The sequence below is a fragment of the Rousettus aegyptiacus genome, unplaced genomic scaffold (genome assembly GCF_014176215.1).
Source record: "Rousettus aegyptiacus isolate mRouAeg1 unplaced genomic scaffold, mRouAeg1.p scaffold_m13_p_9, whole genome shotgun sequence".
In the NCBI taxonomy this organism is placed as follows: Eukaryota; Metazoa; Chordata; class Mammalia; order Chiroptera; family Pteropodidae; genus Rousettus; species Rousettus aegyptiacus.
In genome coordinates this window covers 101,468,233-101,489,882 of record NW_023416312.1, presented here as the reverse complement: position 1 = coordinate 101,489,882, position 21,650 = coordinate 101,468,233, and the positions used below count along the sequence as shown (strand labels likewise).

The following is a 21,650-nucleotide window of genomic DNA, read 5'->3' as shown; positions in this document are numbered from 1 at the left end:
CTTCATAAGGGTTGGCTCAGTCAGAGGAACACAGTGCAGGCAGGCTTTCAGTGCAAGCTTCTCCCTAAAATGTGGTTTGCCTAAGAGGCTCCTGTTTAGAAATGGATGCTAGGCTCTGTTTTTAAAATTGAACCCAGTTAGCCACCAGGAGTCCTTCTTGATATATATCTTGTCTCTCAGGGTCCACATTATGTAAATATATTCTATACCTGAGCCAAATGTAAACAACCTTAAGAAGCATCAGGCAACAACAATGCAAGATAAATAAATACATACATTCTGGGTGGTTATGAGTTCTATGCAGAAAAATGAAGCCAGGAGGGATGTCAGGAGTGCTCGTGTGGTAAGAGAACTGACTGTGTAAATGTCTATATGTGAGCTTATTGCGAAGGCAAGATTTGAGCCAAGACTCAAAGGAGGTGTGGGAGTGGAAACGTGTAGAGATCTGGGGAAAGAGTGTTTCAGTTAGAGGAAATAGTGCTGAAGTCCCAGCGTAAGAGTGTGCTTGGCATCTTAAGGAAGAGTCAAGAACCAGAGTTAGATGAGACCACGGAGGTCATGGCAGATGCTCTAGACCCTGGTAGAGATGTAGGATTTTACTCTGAGTGAGATTACAAGCCAGTGGAGGGTTCTGAGCAAAGGAGTGACAGGATCTGCTTTATAGTTTTAAAAAGTCACTTCGTGTTGGCCGTGTGAGGGGCAAAGGTAGAAGTAGGGACACTATTAGAATACTGGTTCCTCTTGCTTATGCTAATGGATTCCAGAATCATCAGTGGCATCTGGAGTTTCTCTTGCTGCTACTAAGGTAGAGGATTGGACTCAGCTAGGAATATGAGTACAAATGAAAGCTACTTTTCACCTTGACCTTCCCTTCCCTCTCTTCCTTTCCTTAAAGATCCCGATTAAAGCAGAACTCTTGTGCCCCCATTGCTCTCAGAGGTGAATGGGTTAAGCTTTTTAGCTCAGCCTCCCTTTTCCTATTCAGTTCTTCCTGTGGCTGCTTCCCACTGCCAAAAAGGAAGCAATCCTATCCTTTACTGCTTAGTGCTACTGCTGTCACATCTCTACAAAAATTTTGGGACTTTTCACTAAATCATAGAAAATGTACTTTTTTTTTTTCTCTCGGGAGCTGAAGATATTTTAGAGAAGAATTAATCTTTCGTTTCTCCCGTTGAACACTTTCTAGCCTTAAGAGCCATGCGAATAGAGATCTCCACCTGCTTCTTTCTGTGCCTTTTGCCATTCAGCTTTAGTGCCATCAGAAGATACTACTTGGGCGCAATGGAACTATCCTGGGACTACACGCAAAGCGAGCTGCTCAGTGAGCTGCACGTGGATACAAGGTAATGGCACGTTCTATAGGGTCCAACCAGGATTGTGGGGGTGTGACTCTGGTGGGAGGACGGGGGCAGACTTCAGGTTAGGATGGCCGTGATGCTAGTTAAGCCCCGAAAAAGCATTTCCAGGTAAGGCATGCATGCATCTGTGCTATTAGCACAAATGCTAATTGCCTGTCCTTTTCATAGATCTGACCCATTCGTTGATAATTTGTTCTGTTTTGTCTATTGTTTCTCATCGTTGCATGCTGCCACTCTGGAAACTCGAGTATGGAGTAGAGGAAGGGTGCAGAGGCAAGGATCATAAGAGAATAAAGCTTCCCTAGAGAGAAGCAGGCAATGAGATCCCACTGATATTACACACGAGCATCGTCTTTAGTTCTATTGTGTGTGCATGTGGTATGATTTTGAGATCTTTGCCCAGTTCTGGTGTAAGGATAGGATTAGCCATGAGTTCAGCAACTTTTCATCTTTTGGGAGTCTGCTGCATTTGGGGAAAGTAGTAGTAAATAACTTTTTAAATATTATCTATGGTTATCGATTTATTCTGATTTTTCTACCTCTTCTTTAGTCGAATTTGGTTATATATATTTTCCTGGAAGGCAATTATTCTTAGATTTGATAATGTATTGGTGTCAAGTTACATAAGTCTTGTGATATTGTGAAATTGTTCTGTGTCCGTCGTTATATCTACTTTTGCATTCTTATAGTATGTTTGTTCTCTTTCCTTCTCTCAAAAATATTTCCAGAAAGTTTCTCAGTTTTACTGGTCTTGTCAGAAACCATCTACTGGTTCTATCAATTTCTGCTTTTACTTTAATTGTTTCATTCCTTCTTCCTAACTTACTTAGGTTTATTTTGTTAATTTACTCTTTGCTTATCACGTTGACTGCTGAAATCATTTATTTTAAATTTTGTTTTGTTTTCTTGAAATGTGAATTGTAAAGATTTAAACTCCATACATATATAATGGCAATGTAAATATTAAATGGGTCATGCCATACGTACTTTACAGTCATTTTCATTCTGTTTGGCTCCTCACCCTCCTTCTACATTAGCCCCATTCTCACTTATCCCCAGCCAGGTAACCCTAGGATAATAAGATATATTCATGCACACATATATACATATATATACAAATAAAGGTGGTTTTTTTTTTTTTACAAAAAATGGGATAACACATTTCTTGCTCATTAACACTTAGTAGAATTCTGTCCAAGTCAATTTGCCTAGCTTCATTTGATTCTTTTGAATGGCTATATAAGATTCTATATTGTTCCAGTTTTTTGGCCATTATAGCCTTTCTCATTACGTATCTCATTACGTACTGGTCCTTTTATGCCTATGAGACAGATTCTCAAGACAGATATTGCTGAAGTGAACTTAATATTTCCTTTGTAGTTTTAATTTCCAAAAAGGTCTGAACTCTTTAAACGTTCTACCAACAATGTACGGGGATGCCCTTCTCACAGCATTTGCACCAACAATAAGTTTTATCTTTCTTTTTAATGTTTGCCAATCTAATATGTATGGACCTGATACTGCCTCAGTACTTTAATTGCATTCCTTTTATTTCTGATGAGGTTGAGCATCTTTTCAAATGTTTGTTGGCAATTGCATTTATATTTTGGGATTTGATTATTCATATGTTCAGCCCATTTCTTTGGGCTCTTTCATTTTTAAAATTTTGAGAACTCTTTTATTGTTACAAGCGTTAACTTTTTGTTATACTAAATATACTAATGTATATTGCAATTTCCCCCAAGACCTATTGTTCGCCTATTGATTTCATTTATAACTTCTATTTTAAAAGTTTTTAATTTTTATAGTCAAATATATCTATCTTTCCTTTCATAGCTTTGGAGTTGCCAGTGTGGGTTAAAAAATGTTTTCTGCACATCAAGGTTGTGTGTGTATTCTTTCAGATTTTCTTGCAAAAAAACTATTGTTTTGCTTTTTACATTTATGGCTTCGATTCATCTCATAATTACTTTTGTACATGGTATGGGAGTGGGATCAGTCTAGGTTTATTTCAGTCCAGATCAACAGCCTGTTGCAATGGCACCATTTATCAAATAATACATCTTTTGTCACTGATTTAACAAACATCCATCATATAAAATTCTCATACATATCAGTATCTATTTTGGGATTCATTATGCTGTTTCACTAATCACCTTTTATCTTATTATGTCAATACCATATTGATTTGATTTGGCTCTATAATATATTCTGATAAGTGAAATCGATCATGACTGTTCTTTTGGCACTTTCTTAGCATTTCTTAGGAATTTTATTCTTCCATGTAAAAACGATGAAATGGTTTTCCAATTAAAAAGAGCCAACCCCTGTTGTGATTCTAACGGAATTTCATTAAAATTATCCATTAATTTTATTAATATACTCTATTATTATATCTACCCCTATGCATTTTATAAATGTTTTTGCTATTGTTAATGTTTTCTCCTATTTCCATTTCTTGATATTTAGGATCAGAATAAAGAAAAGCTATCTGTTTGTGTATATTCATCTTGACTCTAGCTCCCTTACTGAATTCTCTTTTTAACTCTAGTAATTTTACTCTAGAGTCTCTGTGGGTATTGAATTGTATCCAAAATGAGCAAAATGAGACAGATTTTTGCTCTTTTCCAGTGTTTATAGCCAGTTGTACATACTTTTTCTTATTGAATTTATTAGAAAATACAAGAAAATGTTAAGTAAAAGCAGCGAACACGAGCATTCCTATCTACTCCATGATTTTACTTGACAGTCTTAATATTTTGCTTTTTATAATAACATTTGCTGTTTGTTTTTGATAGTCTTCATCACTTCTAGTCCCATTCGCCATAAAATTTTTATTAGAAATAACCTCAGCATCTTGCATTACATGAATTTTATTCTCTAATACGTTGGTGGACAAGTAGATTGTTAATAGATTTCCTGACATTGAATACCCTTACATTTTGGGGGTACAATCTAATGTTCACATTAATTTCATTATTGCTAGATTCTATGTATTAATATTTATTGAGACACTATGTACCTTTATTATGAGGGATCGATCTATAGCATTTTTTACTATTATTATTAGATTTTGGCATTAAAGTTTTATTGGCTTTATCACATGAATTGGTGAGTGCGCCATCTTTTCCTATCACTGGGAATGGCACAGATAACATTAGAATTATCTATTGTTTGAAAGTTAAATAATTGGTGAGGGCACCACTTCCCTGAGACAAGAGGTGACAGTGGTCATTGTCAACACATTAGGGCTTAAAAAAAAGAACGATAAGGATCAGTTATGAATCCGTTTGGTCCAAGTGACTTGCAATATCTTCAGACTCTTCTATGATAATTAGTCACATCAAGCTTCAACTTTTTTTGAGTTGACTTTCATAATTTTATACCTTTCCAGGAATTTATTTCCTTTATTTTTGCAAATTTATTGCCACTGCATAAATTTCTTTTACTCCACATTATCTGTAGTTATGTGCCCTTTCTCATTCTTAAGTTTCTATATCTTTGCTATTTATGTTTTATCAATGAGCAGGTTTGCCAGGGATTTGTCTATTTTGTTGTTGATGGTGGTCTTTTAAAATTAGCTTTTAGGTTTCTTTGCTCTTCTTAGTTACCTTTTAATATTTATTTTTTAGGTTTCATTTTTTATCAGTGATCTCTTCTTAGTTTCTTTTGGCTTATTATGCTGTATTTTTTCTTATATCTTAGGAAAAGTGATATGTTCTTTTTTCTTTTATCCTTTGTTTCTAATAGTGAAGGCACTTAATGCTATATATTTTTCTCTGAGGTCAACTTTTCCATATCCCATCAGTTACAGTATGAAGAGTTTCCTTTTCATTGTTTTCAGTATAGTTTGTAATATCGTCTTTGCTTTCACTTGGGGGCATGATTTTTAATTGCATTTTTATTTACTTGTCAAGTTATTTTTAATACTTAATCAACTTTGAATCTCCTATTAGTTTCCTATTTCTGTGTAAAAAAATTACCTCAAACTTAGCCACTTGAAAAAACACCTGTTTATTATCTCACACTTTCAGTGAGCCAGAAATCCAGGGCTTAACGAGGTGCTCTGCTCGGGGTCATGCCAGGCCAAAATTAAGGTGTTGACAGGCCTGTGCTCCTCACTAGAGGCTCTGGGGAGAATCCACTTCCAGGCTTATGTGGAATTCAGTTCCTTCTCTCCATTTTCATGTAGCATCCTCCATCTTCAAACTAGCAAGACTGCATCAATTCTCCCTAATGCTTGGGATCTGTCTGACTTCAATTTCCACTCCATCTCTCTGACCTTTTTTCCTCCTTCTTCCACTTTTAAGAACCGTGGTGATTACATTGGGCTCGCCCAGATATTTCAGACTAATCTCCCCATCTCCAGGTCAGCTAATTAGCAACCATAATTCCATCTGCAAAGTTTTTTTTTTTGCCATGTAACATAACATATTCATGGTCATAACACCAAAGGTGATGAGGGACAAAATTTTGCCTACCACAGGTGTAATTTACATACAATGAAATGCAGATTTTAAATGTGCAGTTTGATAAGTTTTGATAAACGCATACAAGTTATATAACCGCCACCCTACTCAACAATGAAAACATTTACATCGACCCTCTTGCAGCTTTTCAGTGAGTCTCCCTACCTTGACTTGGCCCCAAGCAACAAGGTGCTTTCTGGAATCATAGAGTCACTTTTGACTTTTCCAGATGTTAATATCAGTAGAATCATACAGTAGTCACTCTTCAGTGTCTGGCTTTTTATATTCAGCATCATGATTTGGAAATCCGTCCAGGTTGTTGTATGCAGTAGTTTTATACTTTTTACTGCTGATCACTGCTCCATTATGGGACTAGATCATTATTTGTGTTGCCATTCACAGTCACGTGGACCTTTGGTTTGTTTCCAGTTTGGGGGTTAATACAAATAAAACTGTTATGAGCATTCATGTATGAGTTTTTGTGTGGGTATCTGTTTTCATTTATTTTGGCTAAATATCTAGGAGTGAAACTGCTGCATCATACGGTAAATACATGTTGAACTCTATAAGAGCCTGCCAACGGATTTCCAGAATGGCTGTTATTTTATACTCCTTTCAACAACATGTGAATGTGCCAGTTGCAACACATCCTGGACAACATCTGCCAGTATTTTAGTCATTGCGATCACTGTTTACTGGTATCTCACTTATGTGTATGGTATGAGGTAGGGATCCCAGGTCCTTCTACAGTTTAGATGGCCTGCAGTTGTGCAGTGTTAATGACCCTGAAGTAGAGGCCCAGATGGTCAATAGCTTGGTATCTAACTAGATGATTAGTCCCATATCCATTAATATTGGTGTTGTTAAAAATTAATATTGAGAAATTGTATTTCATGTATTGTTTCGTATTACGGCTTCCATCTAGCATACAACATGTGGTATAAAATTGAATTGAATGGAGAAAATAATTTGTTATCTACTATTCCCCTGTTGTGTAGGCAGTTGCATGTATTTACCAAGAAAAAGTTGGTAGGATTTTTATTTTGACAATACCGTTTTATAGTCTAGATTATTTTGATACTGGTTAACAGGATGAGCTGACTCTGGACACACCCTGACAACCTCTGCCAAGGTTTGAAATAAACATCTGGGAAAATTCAGTTTTATATTATCTGTTCCTGCAGCTGCTCAACTTCTTCTAAGCATGAGTCAGGGAATATAATAGGTTTTCTGATTGGTTTTAGATAAAATGAAAGAACATTTCACGTCAAGGACATTGTTGCCAAATATATTTGGCAAGATTTATATATCAAATCCTAAGGGAAATACACAAACAAAAAACTCCCCAAAGTGAGGAAGGAATAAAACCTGTGAACCCTGGAACATTTTGTCACTTACTGTGCAGATCACCCTGAAACTGAGACAGGCACGTAAATCACGTGCTTCTGTTCCAGTGGAAAATGTTCACTCTGGTGGGAAAGGCCTCCCCCGGGGAGCTGTACACAGTCCTGTATGGGCTCATCTCTGAACTGAATCACACACCTGGATGGTGCTGATGCTCTTAGAAATTTCTAGTAGGTATCTTTGAACAAAGAAGCCTACTCTGAACCTGGTCCCTGTTTTTCCAAGCTCTGGCTCTAGTAAACAGTTGCTATGCGTTTTGTATTTTTGTTTTAGTCATATTAAACTGTGCTAGTGTGTGTCAAGATACCTATCTTTGGGCATGGATCTGAGTCTCGTTAAAAACGAATGGAAATTTTAGAGAAACTGGGTAAGGAAGACTCAGCAGAACCCAGGAGATGAAAGGGAAAAAGAGGAAAAAGAACAAAGTAGGGATGCGTTAAAGTGCGGAAGGGCCTAAGTCTCATGCTGGCCAGGAGATGGGACGAAGGGACGGATCGGAGGCGTGCACTCAATGGCATAGGCATCAAATAATATGGTTAAATGACTGAAAGCCATGGACGTCTACGCCAAGCTTAGTGCCATGGAAATGTTTAGAGATGGATGAAGTTAGAGCACATTTAAATATGAATTAATATCACTGGGTGAGTCCCCAGAACCATGTTGCAGGTTAAGGTTAATGTGCAGGGGGCCAATCCAGAGCACTCTGGGGACCCGCACCTGGGAAGCGAAGGAAGGGCAGGAAAGAAGCGGGGTGGGCAGAGCGGACGCTGGGCTGCAGTGCAGGTCGACCCTACAGGGCGCTCTGGGGCTGGAAGGACCAGGCCCTTCTGAATTGTCCCAAGCTGGGCCAACACAGCCAGGCCTTTATGTCTCCACACTGATTGGTCAAGCGCAGGCTACCCTGGGAAGGGGCGTGGCCTGCCCTGGGATGCCTGTGGGCAGCTTTGGAAAAGGGAGGGGTCCTTGGCCCCTGACCCCGGGGCCAGGCAGCCCTGTGAAGAGACCCCAGCTGAAGGCCGTCCTCCAGCAGCCCCCGCCAAGGGTCTGGGTGTCATGTTCTTTCCCTACCATCCCGTCCCCGTCCCCATCACAGCCCCCACCCTCCATGCCCTCACCTGTATCAGGGGCAGCGTCTCCAGGTCCCAGTGGCCATTGTGCTGTGCCCCTCAGGTGGCATGGGTGTCCGTGGATGCGGCACATTCCTGCCTACCTCCCCTCCGCCCCCCCGTGTGACAATGCCCTCCCTGGTGATCATGCCCCGGGGCTCCACATCTGGCCTGCTGCTGCTTTGGTACCTACGAGTAGCCCCAGGTGCCCAGGTGGCACTCCCAGCTTCTGAGTCAGTGAGACTCTTGTGTATCTGCTGTGGGGACTTTCTAGACTGCCGAGCCCAGAGCTGCAGGGAGGGGTGGCTCGGACTCCCCAGGTGGGTCACGGGGAGTGATGGTAATCAGTTTCCTTTGCTGCCACTCTTGGGTTCCTAAATCCATGTATTCTTTTTATTGGGGACACAACCATCATTGAATTAATGTCCATACAGCAGCTTGGAGCTTGGCCCTGTACCCTCAAGGGGCCCAGCACGAGCTGGAGCTTTACCTGTGCATTAGACGTCATGCCACTGCTTGGCTTGGAAGCTTCTGGGTGGGACGGCACGTGATGAAGCCAACAGACAGCACAGCCATGGGCCCACTCCAGCATGTCCTCTGCTGTACAGTGGGTGCCCTGGTCTGACAGGATGTTACCTGAGATCCCACACCAGCCAGTCAAGCCCTCTGTTGGCCTTCAGGTGGTGGTGCTAGCTGAGGCCCCGCAGACAGGAAAGGCTCATACCTGCCTGAAAAGTTCTCTTCCTATCAGAATGAAGAGCTATCCTTTCTAGTGTGAGAGACTTTCAATGCAGTCACCTTGCCACCGAGTAATGGCTGACCTCCGTGACAGACACTACCATGCCGGTCTCCGCTGCTGACAGGTTGGACTTTTAGGGACAACACGAGCTAGACCTGCCTTAGCCAGTGGGAACCCGCACTTTCGTGTCCACGCATAAAGTCTGTCCCTGCCACTGCAGGCACTTAGCTCACAGCTCGCTAGGCCTGCGGTGGCCCGTGCAGGGGCCCACTGACGTTAACTGCTTGTCATTTCACCCACGTTATCACTTTGTGCTTCTTCCGTGGCAGATGCTCCCAAGTGGCATTAACATACGACAGGAAGATCTTTCTACTTTGTGCCCATTCACTAACAACCCTTGACCTCAGCCATCCTTGGCCCTGATATTCTAGTATTTTCCTTCTAGGCTCCTGCCCAGACGGCTAAGCCATTTGCCGTTGTCCATTAGTCTGTAAATGTTGGAACCTGGGGCCATTTCTCTTTCTACATAAAGCGGACAATCACCGGCGATGGTCAGAGTTTGGCCCCGTGCGCGGTTCTAGTTCACCGCTGTGTGTCCAGGCCCCTGCTGAGTGGGGCTGCAGAGCAACGGCCAGTTCTGGCCTTGCACCTGCGCATCGGGCTGACCCATCGGCCAGCGAGGCGCAGGCTTTTCCTCCTCCAGCAGCGGGTCAGCGGGGATCCCCCACGTGGCCTGCTGTGGTCTTCAGCGCAGTTGGCAGCGTGGCAGCAATGGATGAGACGTGATTCTGACAAGCTGCTCGCCGGCTGCCTCACGCCCTGGGGAGATTGCGGGCCCCCCACCCCCTCCGGAAGTCCGCTCCTGTTACTGGAAGAGCTGTCTCATCAGGCCTCTGGCCTCTGGCCCTCCGCCAGTGCAGGAGGAAATTTGTCACGGCCTCGGGTTGGCGGCGCTCCCGCTGCTGCGTGCTTGCTGGGGTGTCCCGGAACCCCTGGAACGGAGTGCAACGCAGGCTGGGTGGGAGGGGAGGCCCCGGGCCGCCGCCCCCGAGCCCCGCGGCCTCGCCGCCTGCACCCAGGCGCCCTGCAGACGCCGCGCGGCGTCCGCGCCGTGGGGGCCCGCCCGCGCCAGGTCCCGCGCAGGGCGTCCGGGTCCCCGTGTGTGCCCGAGGCTGGCGGTGTCCCCCGGCGCCTCCAGCCGCCCTCGCGTGCCGAGCCGGGAACGGCCGAGAGGCGCGCGCAGCCCCTGCCGCGTTCCGCAGGGCGCCGCGTCCCCCGTTCCCCCGCGGACCCTTCGTGCCCCGCCCTGGGCATCGCCCGGGGCCCCCAGAGCCGCCTCCGTGCGCCGCTGCCCCGTCCGCCCCCCTCCTCTCCTCTCGACCTTTCGGGGTTGTGTGTGCGCGCGTGGCGGGCGCCACCCCCGGAACGGTTCGAACGAACGTCTCCGGGCCGCGCCCCCCATCAGAGCGCCGGGGGCGCAAACTCGGGGACCCCCCGGGCTCCGCCCCGACGCGCACCTGGATGCACGTTCCCACCTTCGCCCCCGCGCTTCCCGGGCGGCGTAGGGGGGAGAGTCGCCGTGTGTCCCCGGAAGGCGTCTTTCGGCCCCACGGGTCCCCTGTCGCTGGGAGGCGCCTGGTGCCTCCTCCGTCCCCAGTGATTCCGAGCGGCGCCCGGCTCGCCGCGCCTGTGGGGGCGGCCTGGCCACACGCTTCTCGCCATCAGGGACGGGTGTGACAGCGCGGCGCGGGAACAAAGGTTCCCACCAACATCGTTCAACGACTGACAACTTCTGTGCTTCCTTGGGTGATTTTATAACTTTTTAAGCACAATATTTTAAAGGATTGTTTGCCTTGTGTGTGTGCATGTGCATGCCGCGTGTGTGCACACGCATGCCGTAAGTTTATTGGGGGAAGTTTACTGGTGCTTAATGAGACTCACCAAGTGTGTGGATGGTTTCCTTGAGGATTGCTGACAAAAAAGAGGCTGATTGTTTGTCTCTGTTGCTGGCAAGCTGGATGTTCACAGCAGCAGTGGCTAGGTCAGCCATGGCGAGTCCATGATGTTGGGCCCATCTGCAGCGTCCACCATGGCTCCTCCATTCATGTGTCCATTTGGGCAGCATTGATGTGGTTCGATATACAAAATCTATCAATATAATATACAACAGTAATAGAATAAAGGAAAAAATACACGGCCATCTCAATTGATGCATAGAAAGCATTTGGCAAAATTATACACCACTGCATAATAAAAACGCTCAACAAACTGGGAATAGAAGGAAGCTACATCAGCATAATAAAGATATCTGTGGAAAACCCATAGTGAGCATCATATTCAATGGCAAAAAACTAAAAGCTTGCCCTCTAAAATTAGGGATAAGGCAAGGATGCCCACTTTTCCCACCTTTATTCGACAGAGTACTGTAGGTCCTAGCCAGAGCAATTAGACAAGAAAAAGAAATTTAAAAAGTCATCCCAATCAGAAAGGAAGACGCAAAATGATCTCTGTTTGCAGATGATAGGGTCAATATTATATGTAGAAAACCCTTAAGATTCCAAAAATAACAACCAAAAAAAAAAACCTGTTAGAACTAATAAATTCAGAAAAATAGCAGGATACAAAGTCAATGCACAAAAATGAGCTGCATTTCTACATGCTACCAATGAACAATCTGAAAAAGAAATTAAGAAAGCAGTTCCATTTGCAACAGCATAAAAAATAAAACACATCGGAAAAACTCAGCCAAAGAAGCATAAGACTTGTAAACTAAAAATTACAAAACATTATTGAAAGAATTTAAATATGACATAAGTAAATGGAAACACATCCCAGTTTGTAAATTGGAAGACTTAACATTGTTAAGGTGTCTGTACCACCTAAGCTGTCTACAGATTTAAGGCAATCCCTGTCGAAATCCTAATGTTTTTTGCAGAAACAGAAAAACCCATCCTAAAATTCATATGGCATCTCAAGGGACCCTGAATAGCCAAAGCATTCCTGGAACAGAAAAAAGTTGGAAGGCTCACACTTCCTGATTTCACCACTTACTACAAAGCTACAGTTATCAAAACAGCATGGTGCTGGCATAAACACAGACGTGTAGACCAATAGAATAAAAAGAGTCCAGAAATAAACCACCAAATGATTTTCCACAAGGTTTCAAGACCATTCAATGAGAAAAGGCAGTCTTTTCTACAGTGGTGTGGGGGAAACTTATATCCATGTATAAAAGAATGGAATTGGACCCTTACCTAGAGTGCATATTAAAATGAACTCAAAATCGATTAAAGAAATAAGATGGATCAAAATGGATCTAAATATAAGAACTAATACTATAAAACTCTTAGAAGAAAACAGCAAAAGGTTCATTACACTGGATTTGGCAATGATTTCTTGGATAAGATAACAAAGGCACAGACAACAAAAGAAAAAAGAGACAAATTGGACTTAAAATCTTTAAAATTTTTGTGCATCATAAGACACTATCAATAGAGTAAAAAAAAAAAAGAACTCACAGAATGGGAGAGAATATTTGCAAATCAAATACCTGATAAGGGATCAATATCTAGAATATACAGAGAACTCCTCAAAATTCAAAAACAAGAAAGCCAACAACCTGATTCAAAAACGGGCAAAGGGACAACATGGATGGACCTAGAGGGTATTATGCTAAGTGAAAAAAGTCAGACAGCGAAAGGCAAAGACCATATGATTTCACTTCTATGTGGAAGCTAAAAAACAAAAAAGAACAAACCGAACAGAAACAAACTCATAGATAACAGAGAACAAATTTATGGTTGCCAGATGGGGAGGGGGTTGGGGAGCTAGGGGGGCAAGGTGACGGGATTAAGAAGTTCGAATTGCCAGTTATAAAAACAGTCACGGGGATATAAAATACAGTGCAGGGAATATAGTAAAAAATATTGCAATAACTATATATGGTGTCAGGTGGGTGCAAGACTTATCAGGGGGATCACTTTATAAGTTATATAAATGTCTACCCACTATACTGCACACCTGAAAATAATATTCAATGTCAACTGTAATTGAAAACAATTTTTTTAAATATGGTAAAAAAATAGTTAAAGAACTTAATTAGGTATTTCTCTGAAGAAGATATACAAATGACCAATAAGCACATGAAAAGATGCCCAATATCACTAATCATTAGGGAAGTGCAAGTCAAAACTACAAGAGATAGCACTTCTCCTCTGTTAGGATGGCTATTGTACTAAAAACAAACAAAATAAGTGCTGACAAGGGCTTGGAGAAATCGAAACTTTTGTGTACTGTTGGTGAGAATGTAAAATGGTGTAGCCACTGTGGAAAACGGTATGGTGGTTTCTCAAAAACTTTTTAAAAATTACCATATGATCCATTAATTTTGCTTTCGGGTATATATGCAAAATAATTGAAAGCAGGAGCTTGAAGAGGTGTTCGTACACCCGTGTACATAGTAGCATTATTCTCAGTAACTAAAACATGGAAACAACCCAAGTGTCTATCGACGGATGAATGGATAAACAAAATGAGTTATATACATAGAATGGAATATTATTCAGCATATTCTGATACATTTTATAAAATAGATGAATCTTGAGGACTTTATGCTAAGAGAAATAAGCCAGTAACGAAAAGATAAATGCTGTTTGGTTCTACATATATGAGATACTGAAGAGTATTCAAAATCAGAAACAGAAAGTAGAATGGTCATTTCAGGAACCGAGGGAGCGGGGAATTGAGAGTTACTGTTTAATGGATGTAGAGTTTCAGTTTTGCAAGATAAGAGGGAGGTGGATAGTGGTGATGGTTATACAACGATATGAATGTACTTATTATCATTGAGTTATACATTTGAAGTGTTTAAGATAGCAAATTTTATGTACTGTGTGTCTTATCACAATACAAAAAAAAACTGAAAACAATTTCAATCCCTGTAGGTCACCGATTTTCCAAATTAGCAATTTTCACCATTTTTAGATTGCATTTTCCTTCACTACCTCCACATTCCTAATGAAGCCTTTATAAGAAAAAGCAAAATTTCTTATGGGAATGAATGATTCTCTGGTGTGGCTGCTCTTAAAGGGAATATTGAGATTTCTGTTATTTCAGCAAAAGACTGAGAAATAAACAAGTAAGCAAGAGCTACCGGATGCCTTGTTATCGATTTCACATCCCGATAATCCCAGGGATGGTGTGCCTTTTGCTCCAAGCATACTAATATCCACAATCGGAAGCTGCCTCTCCTTTCTCCCACTTGGTCCTTATTGCTGTCATGTGTAACAAGGATGTTATGTATCTTCCTGGCTGACTGATGTCTGAGGCTCTTTCTTCAGTGGTACCCATACCGAGTATATCGCCATTTATTTGAGCCATCCTCTGTCACATCTCCTGCTTTTGAAGAGCCCTTGAGAGTCAACAAGACTTAAGAAAAAACACTCAACTCCATATCTAATTATATGTCTTTAAAAATCTCTCTTTTCCGCATTTATTTCTCATGTGTGTTTTGTGATGGCACCGTGGCATATAGTAGTATATGGTTTGTAAGTGAGAGAATAGACATCTGTGGAGGGAGTGCCTGCTCAATTTTCTTTTTTGACTGATCGAGGTTTGAAGACCAGGATCTGCACATGACAACTTTCTTCTATGGCAGGAGTCTTTGCTTTTTCTACACGAATACTGATGCCCCAAATATCCCTGCCTTGTGCCTGTACTCCCTTGGCTTATCGAAACAACACCAATTGGTAAAATCTGATGAGATATGAGTTAGATATCCAGAAGCATAGCCAAGAAGAGAGGTTCTCGATGGCATATAGAAAACTGTAGAACTACTCCACGGGGTACAAAAATCATTAGCACATAAAAACCAGTGTGTGGAAATAAATAGTCCCCTTCAAACACTTTGGATTTTCTGCCAATTCACCTGGGGGCCTTCTTCACTGGGATTCACACTGGTCCTTTTGATTACTCAGCCTAAACTGGGCCGCAAGACAAAATAACCTGACTTGTCAGCTACGGAGAGAAGAAAAGGTTGGGGACCAGCCTTCACCTAAAAGAGTTTCCATAATAACTGAGGCATAGAATAACAGTTTGGGACGTGCGTATAATTATAAAATTTCAGATTCGGTAGCTGATCCACAAGGAAATGGATCTGACTGGAGACAAGAATGAGCACTAGGGAGGGCTGACCTTGAATTGCAGCTGCTGACACCTGCGGGTCTCAATATGCACAGCCTTCACTGGAAAGTAATTTTCTCTGTGGTATTCGTGGTACCCCAAGGAAGGGAAGTGTAATATTAGGTACATACCGACAAAATTTGAGTACAGGTACTTAGATAAAAGTTATAGTCTGTTTTAGAGATGAAATCAAAGGATTCTGTAGTTATTGCTTTGACAAAGGATCATCTGGGTATCGATTTTGTGATTTATCTTATCATATGGCACCTAGTGTATCAGATGACTTCTGAAAATAGCATTTCGTTTTCACAGACGTTAGAGGTTATATTAGTCAGTTTGGACTAATACCACTGACTGGGTGGCTAATAAACAAAATACCTCAGGCCGGAGGGCTTATAAACAGCAGACATGTATTTCTCACGGTCCTGGAGGCTGGAAGTCCAAGATGAAGGTGCCGACTGATTTGGTGTCTGGTGAAGGCCCTCTTCCTGGTTCACAGATGGTGATCTTGTCACTGCAAGATCACATGGTGGAAGAGGCGTGAGATCTCTGTGGTTTCTTTTGTAAGGACACTAATCCCATTCACAAGGGCTCCGCACACATTCGGTCTATAGCAGGGATTCATCCGATCTGCCTTGTTAACAGCATGGAGAGTGGGATGGAAGCATTACTTCCGGCTCCTTCTCCAGCTGGGTTTGAAGAAGCGTCCACCAAAATGAATGAGTCTTTCCTTTCTTCACACAGGTTTCCTCCTACAGTGCCAAGATCTTTTCCATTCAGCACCTCAGGCATGTACAAAAAGACTGTGTTTGTAGAGTTCACGGATCACCTTTTCAACATCGCCAAGCCCAGGCCACCATGGATGGGTAATGAAAACAATACTGACTATTTATTATGACCCTGGGTGTGTCATTTCCTAGTGAGGACTCCTCAGTCTTGGGGCTGCAGCTAAAGATGGCATCTGCCAAAGAAAATGTTCTTCCCTTAACCATCACCTCTCGAGGAAATATGCTGGCTCAGTGTTCTTGATCTTTTTGCCGGGTTCTGCTCCTCTGCTTGTTCTCTAGATGTTAGCGAGCCCTGGGGCTCAGACCCGAGTTCATTTTATTTTCTCTCTACCTTCAATCCCTAGATGATCTCGTCCAGTCTCATAGCTTTAAAACATCATCTGTATGCTAATAACTCCCAAGTGTATATCTTCAGTTCACACTGCTTGCTCGACACCTTCACTTAGATGTCAAACAGGCATGTAACAAGACGTGAAGGTGAGACATTTTCTACCTTAGAATTATTGTTAAGAGTTACAGGTGAAAAGTCTCCCCAAAGTCGAGAGAGAGAGATCAGCCCAGCTTCTCAGGACTTGGTCAGGTAGTGGTGCAGCATTGGCTCTGCAAACCGTAGCCCATCATGCATCTCTAGCCTGTATAAAATAAGGCTGGGAACTTCTAAAAGAGTTCAGATTTGAGGATTTCTTTGGAAAGCATTTTCAGTGTTTTGTACGTCCCCCACTCCATGGGAGAAGGAGGGCTCCCCCTCCTATGAAGCTATAGTGAGGGAAGCTTCAGAATTACTTAGAAGACTTGAAATAAGACCTCGGGAGCTTAGGAGTCACTGACTAGAGCCTGGTGTTTATCTGGAAAAAACTTTCAAGTCCAGAGTCTTAAGGGAACTTCCTGCAGTGGCAGGAGAGTGGGCCACAGCGGAAGCTAACTGCACTTCGACATTAGGTGGGAAGCCAAGAAGATCACAGGACAAGACCTGCTTCAAGAAGACCCTGCCCTCCCAGGGCTTGGTGACTGTGACAGAAAAGTTACATGCAATTGTACTTCCTCCAAAACAAGTCCCAAGTAGAAACTGAGAGGAGAGATACAAGTGACAGCTGGAGAGGGCATATCTCATACCAGGGAGGGGCAGAGTGGGGCATCTGTATACTGGAAATGTGAGAATCAAATACCCGAAGAACTCATATGAGTTCCCTAAGAAAGAAAGAGCCAGCATTTTGGCATGTGCCGCAACCCAGGGGCACCAAAGGCACATCGCCAGTGCTCATTCCAAGAAAGATGTTGTCATCACGCCTCTTCTTCAACCCCGTTCCTCTTCCACTAGCTCCAGCCTTAGAGGGTTCAGAGGCAGTAAGGCGAGCGGGGGAGGAGGATTAGGAGATGAAGGAGAGAAAGCAGCGAAGCTGGCAACCGAACTAGCTACCTTTTCCCATTACGGGTTTCTGAGCCTGTCTAAACGTAGCGGGAGGAGGGGGAACGCCCACATTGCAGGGGATGTCAGAAGCTTGACATTAGAGTGGACTTATTAATGCCTAAAAATGACACTGTTACCATGGGAAGGTTACTGGAAAAAATGGGAGGGTTCAAAGCGTAAGAAAGGAAAATTCCACCCAATGCAATTAACTATGAAAAATAAAGCTATTTCGTGTTTCCACCCTATTGAGTACAGTTCCCTCAATAAACCATTTTTAGGCATCTAATTTAATATGTCTATAAGTCAGAAGTGTTGATTTCTCTTTGACTTTTCTGTGTCATGGCCTGACTGCCACCCACTTGCATAAACCAAAGTCACAGGAGTCATCCCTGGGTCCTCACTCTTTCTTACTTTCTATCTCCAACATCCAATTCATCAGCAAGTCTCGTTGACTCTTCCTCCAAAACAAGTCCCAAGTCGTTTTACTTCTCGTGAATTGCAAACTCATCCAAACTCCTGGGGCCCACGAACTGCTACATGTCACATCCCCTGGATGCCTCTGTACCTTTATTTTCTACTACTGTCCTGCTTGTTCGCTTTCTTTTGACCACATGTCACTCAGCTATGCCAAGCTTATGCCTGTCTCAGGACTCGGGCATTTGTTTCTTCAGCTTTGAATGCTGTCCTACCAGACCTCCGCGAAGCTTGCTTTTTCGCATTGGTGAGATCTCTGCTCAAATGCCACCTTCTCAGAGAGGCCCTTCCTGACCGCCATGTGTACAGTATCCTCCACTTCCTGCCTTGTCATTTTCCAGCACACCGCCACCTTTGGTAGCATTTAGAACAACCTGAAGTTTACAGCAGGAACTCAACTAGTGTTAGTTAAATGAATGACTGCATTGAATAAACATCCAGAACTCTGTCCTCAGGACAACCATAAGGTTGAACCGGTGATAGCAGCTTATGCATTCATTTATTTAACTACTGTGAGTCAATGATCATGGGGCCATGCTTCTCTGTAACTTTGACCATCACTTTCATAATAACAGGTTTTCTGGAGTGTCACCCTCCAAGTGACCTTTAGGGAACATCTCACACTTACAGGTCTGCTGGGTCCTACCATCCGGGCGGAGGTTCATGACACTGTGGTCATTACGCTTAAGAACATGGCTTCCCATGCGGTCAGTCTTCATGCCGTTGGTGTTTCCTACTGGAAAGCTTCTGAAGGTGAGTCAAATGCCCTCCTGTTGTCCTGTCATCTAGGGACAGAAGAGTATTAAGTACAAGGTCATACAACCAGTGAACAGTGGAGTCAGGATTCAAAACTAGGCCCGCTTCATGAAGAACACTGTCATTTTAGTCTAATCGCCAAAGTTCTGATTTAGTCCCCTACCCTCCCTTGGGAAGCCAGGCCACAGATCCTAAAAACCCCACTTCATCTGCCTTCCTATGCCCAGAAAACTTCCTTGGCAGGATTGGGCTCGTGGTATGAAGGTGAAATGGAATTCTTCTCCTTCCTTAGATTCTGACTTTCCAGATATTTCTTCTCCTTCTCCTCTCTCCAACTTCTAAATACGAATGCCACCATATGATGAGAGCCAACTAGCAAAGCACAAGCTGACCTCGTTAAAACCAACCAACCTGTTTGGCCACAGTCCCCACTTGAACTGCCCTCTTCACAGGGCAGGAAGTGAAAAGGGTACCACGATTAACTATGATAGTATCCAAATAGGCTATGGAATATATAGATCAAGAAAATAATAAATTATCAGAGCACATACCTTACATTTGTACAGCCCAACTATGCTGACACATTGAGCAGTTTCTCGTCCTGAAATTGGAAGGTCTTCATTTTCTGGGTTGTGCTGGTGAGGCCAGGGCAGACCTGGGTTGGGGGAAGGTGACAGACAGGATGGGGCAGGTGGTATAGAGGAAAAGTCATCCTGGGTTCTGGCTGGAGCCTAGCCAGCAATTTTCATGAGGCTTATCTACTTGGGAGGTTCCAGAACAAATCTAGGAGCATTTTAGAGAAGCCAGTGTTCTCATCATTTTGCAGCTGGGGGCTGAGCATGGAGATGACTCTTTCGTACCCTAAGCCAGGTGAGGATGCACATGTGACAGGTTAGACAGTGGTTCTGCCCAGAAGTAATACAGTGAGGTGATGGCCTAACACCCACGTGATTTATGGTCCTATCACAAGCCTTAATATTTATGTGTTATGATCCACAAGATCCTGGCCTCTTGAGACTAGTCTGGAGCCCCCACATGGTCAGTTAAATCTGTGATGATGTTGAATGTCATTGTATAAACTTGCTGACCTTTCTGATATCCTTCTGTAAAATATATAACCAAGGATTTACCCTATTGAAAAAAATGAGCTGTTTATCTTTTTCTTATTGATTTATAGAGGCACTTTACATATTCTGAATACAAATCCTTTGACAGATATAAATATTTGCATATCTTTTTCTAGTCTGTGGCTTGAATTTTCACTCTTAATCTTTTTGGTAAATGGAAGTTCTTAAAGTTAATGAAGCATAAAAGTTCCAACAGTTAATGAAGAACAAAAAGTATTGCATTTTTCCTTTTATTTTAGAGCTCTGTGTCCTGTTTAAGACATTTGCCTATCCCAAAGTCATGAAAATTTTCTTCTATGCTTTCTTCTAGAAGTTTTATTATTTTACTTTTCACATTTAGGTCTGTGATCCATCTCAAATTGATTTTTGTGTATTAGTTCCTCATAGCATTTTTAAACAGCTTTACTGAGGTATAACTTACACATCACCAAATTAACCCATTTAAGATAGTTTGATGACTTTTAGTAAATTTAGACAGCTGTGTAGTCATCAACACAATCTAGCGTTACAACACTTCTGTCACTTTGGGACTTCTGTCCCTATTCACAGTCCAAGCCTCATTCCCACTCCTAGACCCAATCAAGCACGGATCTGCTTTATCTCTGTGGCTTTGCAAGCCTGTCCCAAGCAGACTAGTAAAATACATTCCTGCCCAGCAAAGTCATCCCCTACTCCAGAGCAGAAGTATATTCCCCACCGTATTGATGCCAAGCTTGGTCATAAGACTTTCTTTGGTTAACGGGATCTAAAAACACATGATGTAAGCCAAGACAGCTCCCACAAAGTGTCTGTCAAAGGAATCAGGGCTGTAAAACTTTGAGGGGGATGTGAAAGATAGCGAGGGGGCATCTAAGTCAAGAAGCGCCAACCCAAAGTGTCTGGGCAGAGATCAGGTGAAGGATAAATGGCTGCAGGCACCAGAGAGCGGGACAAAGCAGACCCTGGAGCACAGCACCTGGCTCGTGGCAGGGCCGTTGTGCCCAGGGGTCACTGAGCTATGGCCCTCCAGGACTGACGCCAACAAAAACTCTTGGCATGTGGACTCAGAATGTGAGTCTCGACTCCTACTGGACACATAGGGCCTTGAGGTGTCTTCAAAGGCTAGTTTCTGGCAGCGTAGGCTAGGACAGAGAAAGCTGACCCACCAGCGGCAGGGGGTTGAACAGAGGGTCATCTATGACGTACAGTACGACAGGGATGGATGGAGGGAAGATGCAGATACAAGGCCAAAGACAGATATCGGGGGACACAAAAGGATTAGGAGTGGGGGTGGAAGGTGCAGACCAAAGAGACTCCTACATTCCCTGGACCTGACCCCAGGGTCTTTGAATAAAGTACCTGGCAGTCTCGGTTACTGAGAGCACATTGTCTACCGGGACACCTGTTGACTTCAGAACACCTGCTTGCTCATTTTCACAGTGCCCTGATGTGGTGGTTTTAAAATATGATAGCAGGTGCCTTGATGCACCTTCCATCGAAAGCTAGAATCTGTATTTCTTATCCTTTAATCTGCGGCAGGCTTATAAGTACTCTGACCACTAGTCTATGGCAGAAGTGATGCCATGCGACTTCTGAGGCTGAGTCACAAAAGAACATGCTGCTTCTGCCTTGTTTGTGGGGTGCATTCACTCTTGGAGTCCTGAGGTTCCATGTAAGAAGAAGGCAGACTCCCAAAGATCCCCACGCTGGGAGGAAGCTCAAGCTAGAAAGGCCATGTATAGGGGCTGTGGTTGACAGTCCCAGCTTACAAGTCCTTCCAGCCCAGTTACTAGATATGTGAGTGAAAAAGCCTCCAGATGATTCCATCCCTCAGCTGTCTGAGTTAGGCCAGGTGATGCCCT

The 21,650-nt window shown here is 43.1% G+C and overlaps 1 protein-coding gene and 1 long non-coding RNA gene across 2 annotated transcripts in view; one reads left to right on the top strand and one right to left on the bottom strand.

The window, feature by feature from the left end:
* Positions 1-1,022: 1,022 nt before the first annotated feature.
* The window catches only part of F8 (coagulation factor VIII), a 110,457-nt gene continuing 89,829 nt past the window's right edge, over positions 1,023-21,650 (top strand). The window contains exons 1-3 of the mRNA XM_016133454.2: positions 1,023-1,343; positions 16,001-16,122; positions 18,557-18,679. Coding sequence (XP_015988940.2) covers positions 1,198-1,343; positions 16,001-16,122; positions 18,557-18,679 — 391 coding nt within the window. The 5' untranslated portion in view covers positions 1,023-1,197. The remainder of the gene's footprint in view (positions 1,344-16,000; positions 16,123-18,556; positions 18,680-21,650) is intronic.
* LOC107504329 overlaps positions 9,447-21,650 on the bottom strand; it is a 71,653-nt gene continuing 59,449 nt past the window's right edge. Inside the window, exons 6-9 of the long non-coding RNA XR_001595462.2 lie at positions 19,234-19,337; positions 18,555-18,711; positions 11,018-11,224; positions 9,447-10,068 (exon numbers count right to left, since the gene is read on the bottom strand). This is a non-coding gene — a long non-coding RNA (uncharacterized LOC107504329). The remainder of the gene's footprint in view (positions 10,069-11,017; positions 11,225-18,554; positions 18,712-19,233; positions 19,338-21,650) is intronic.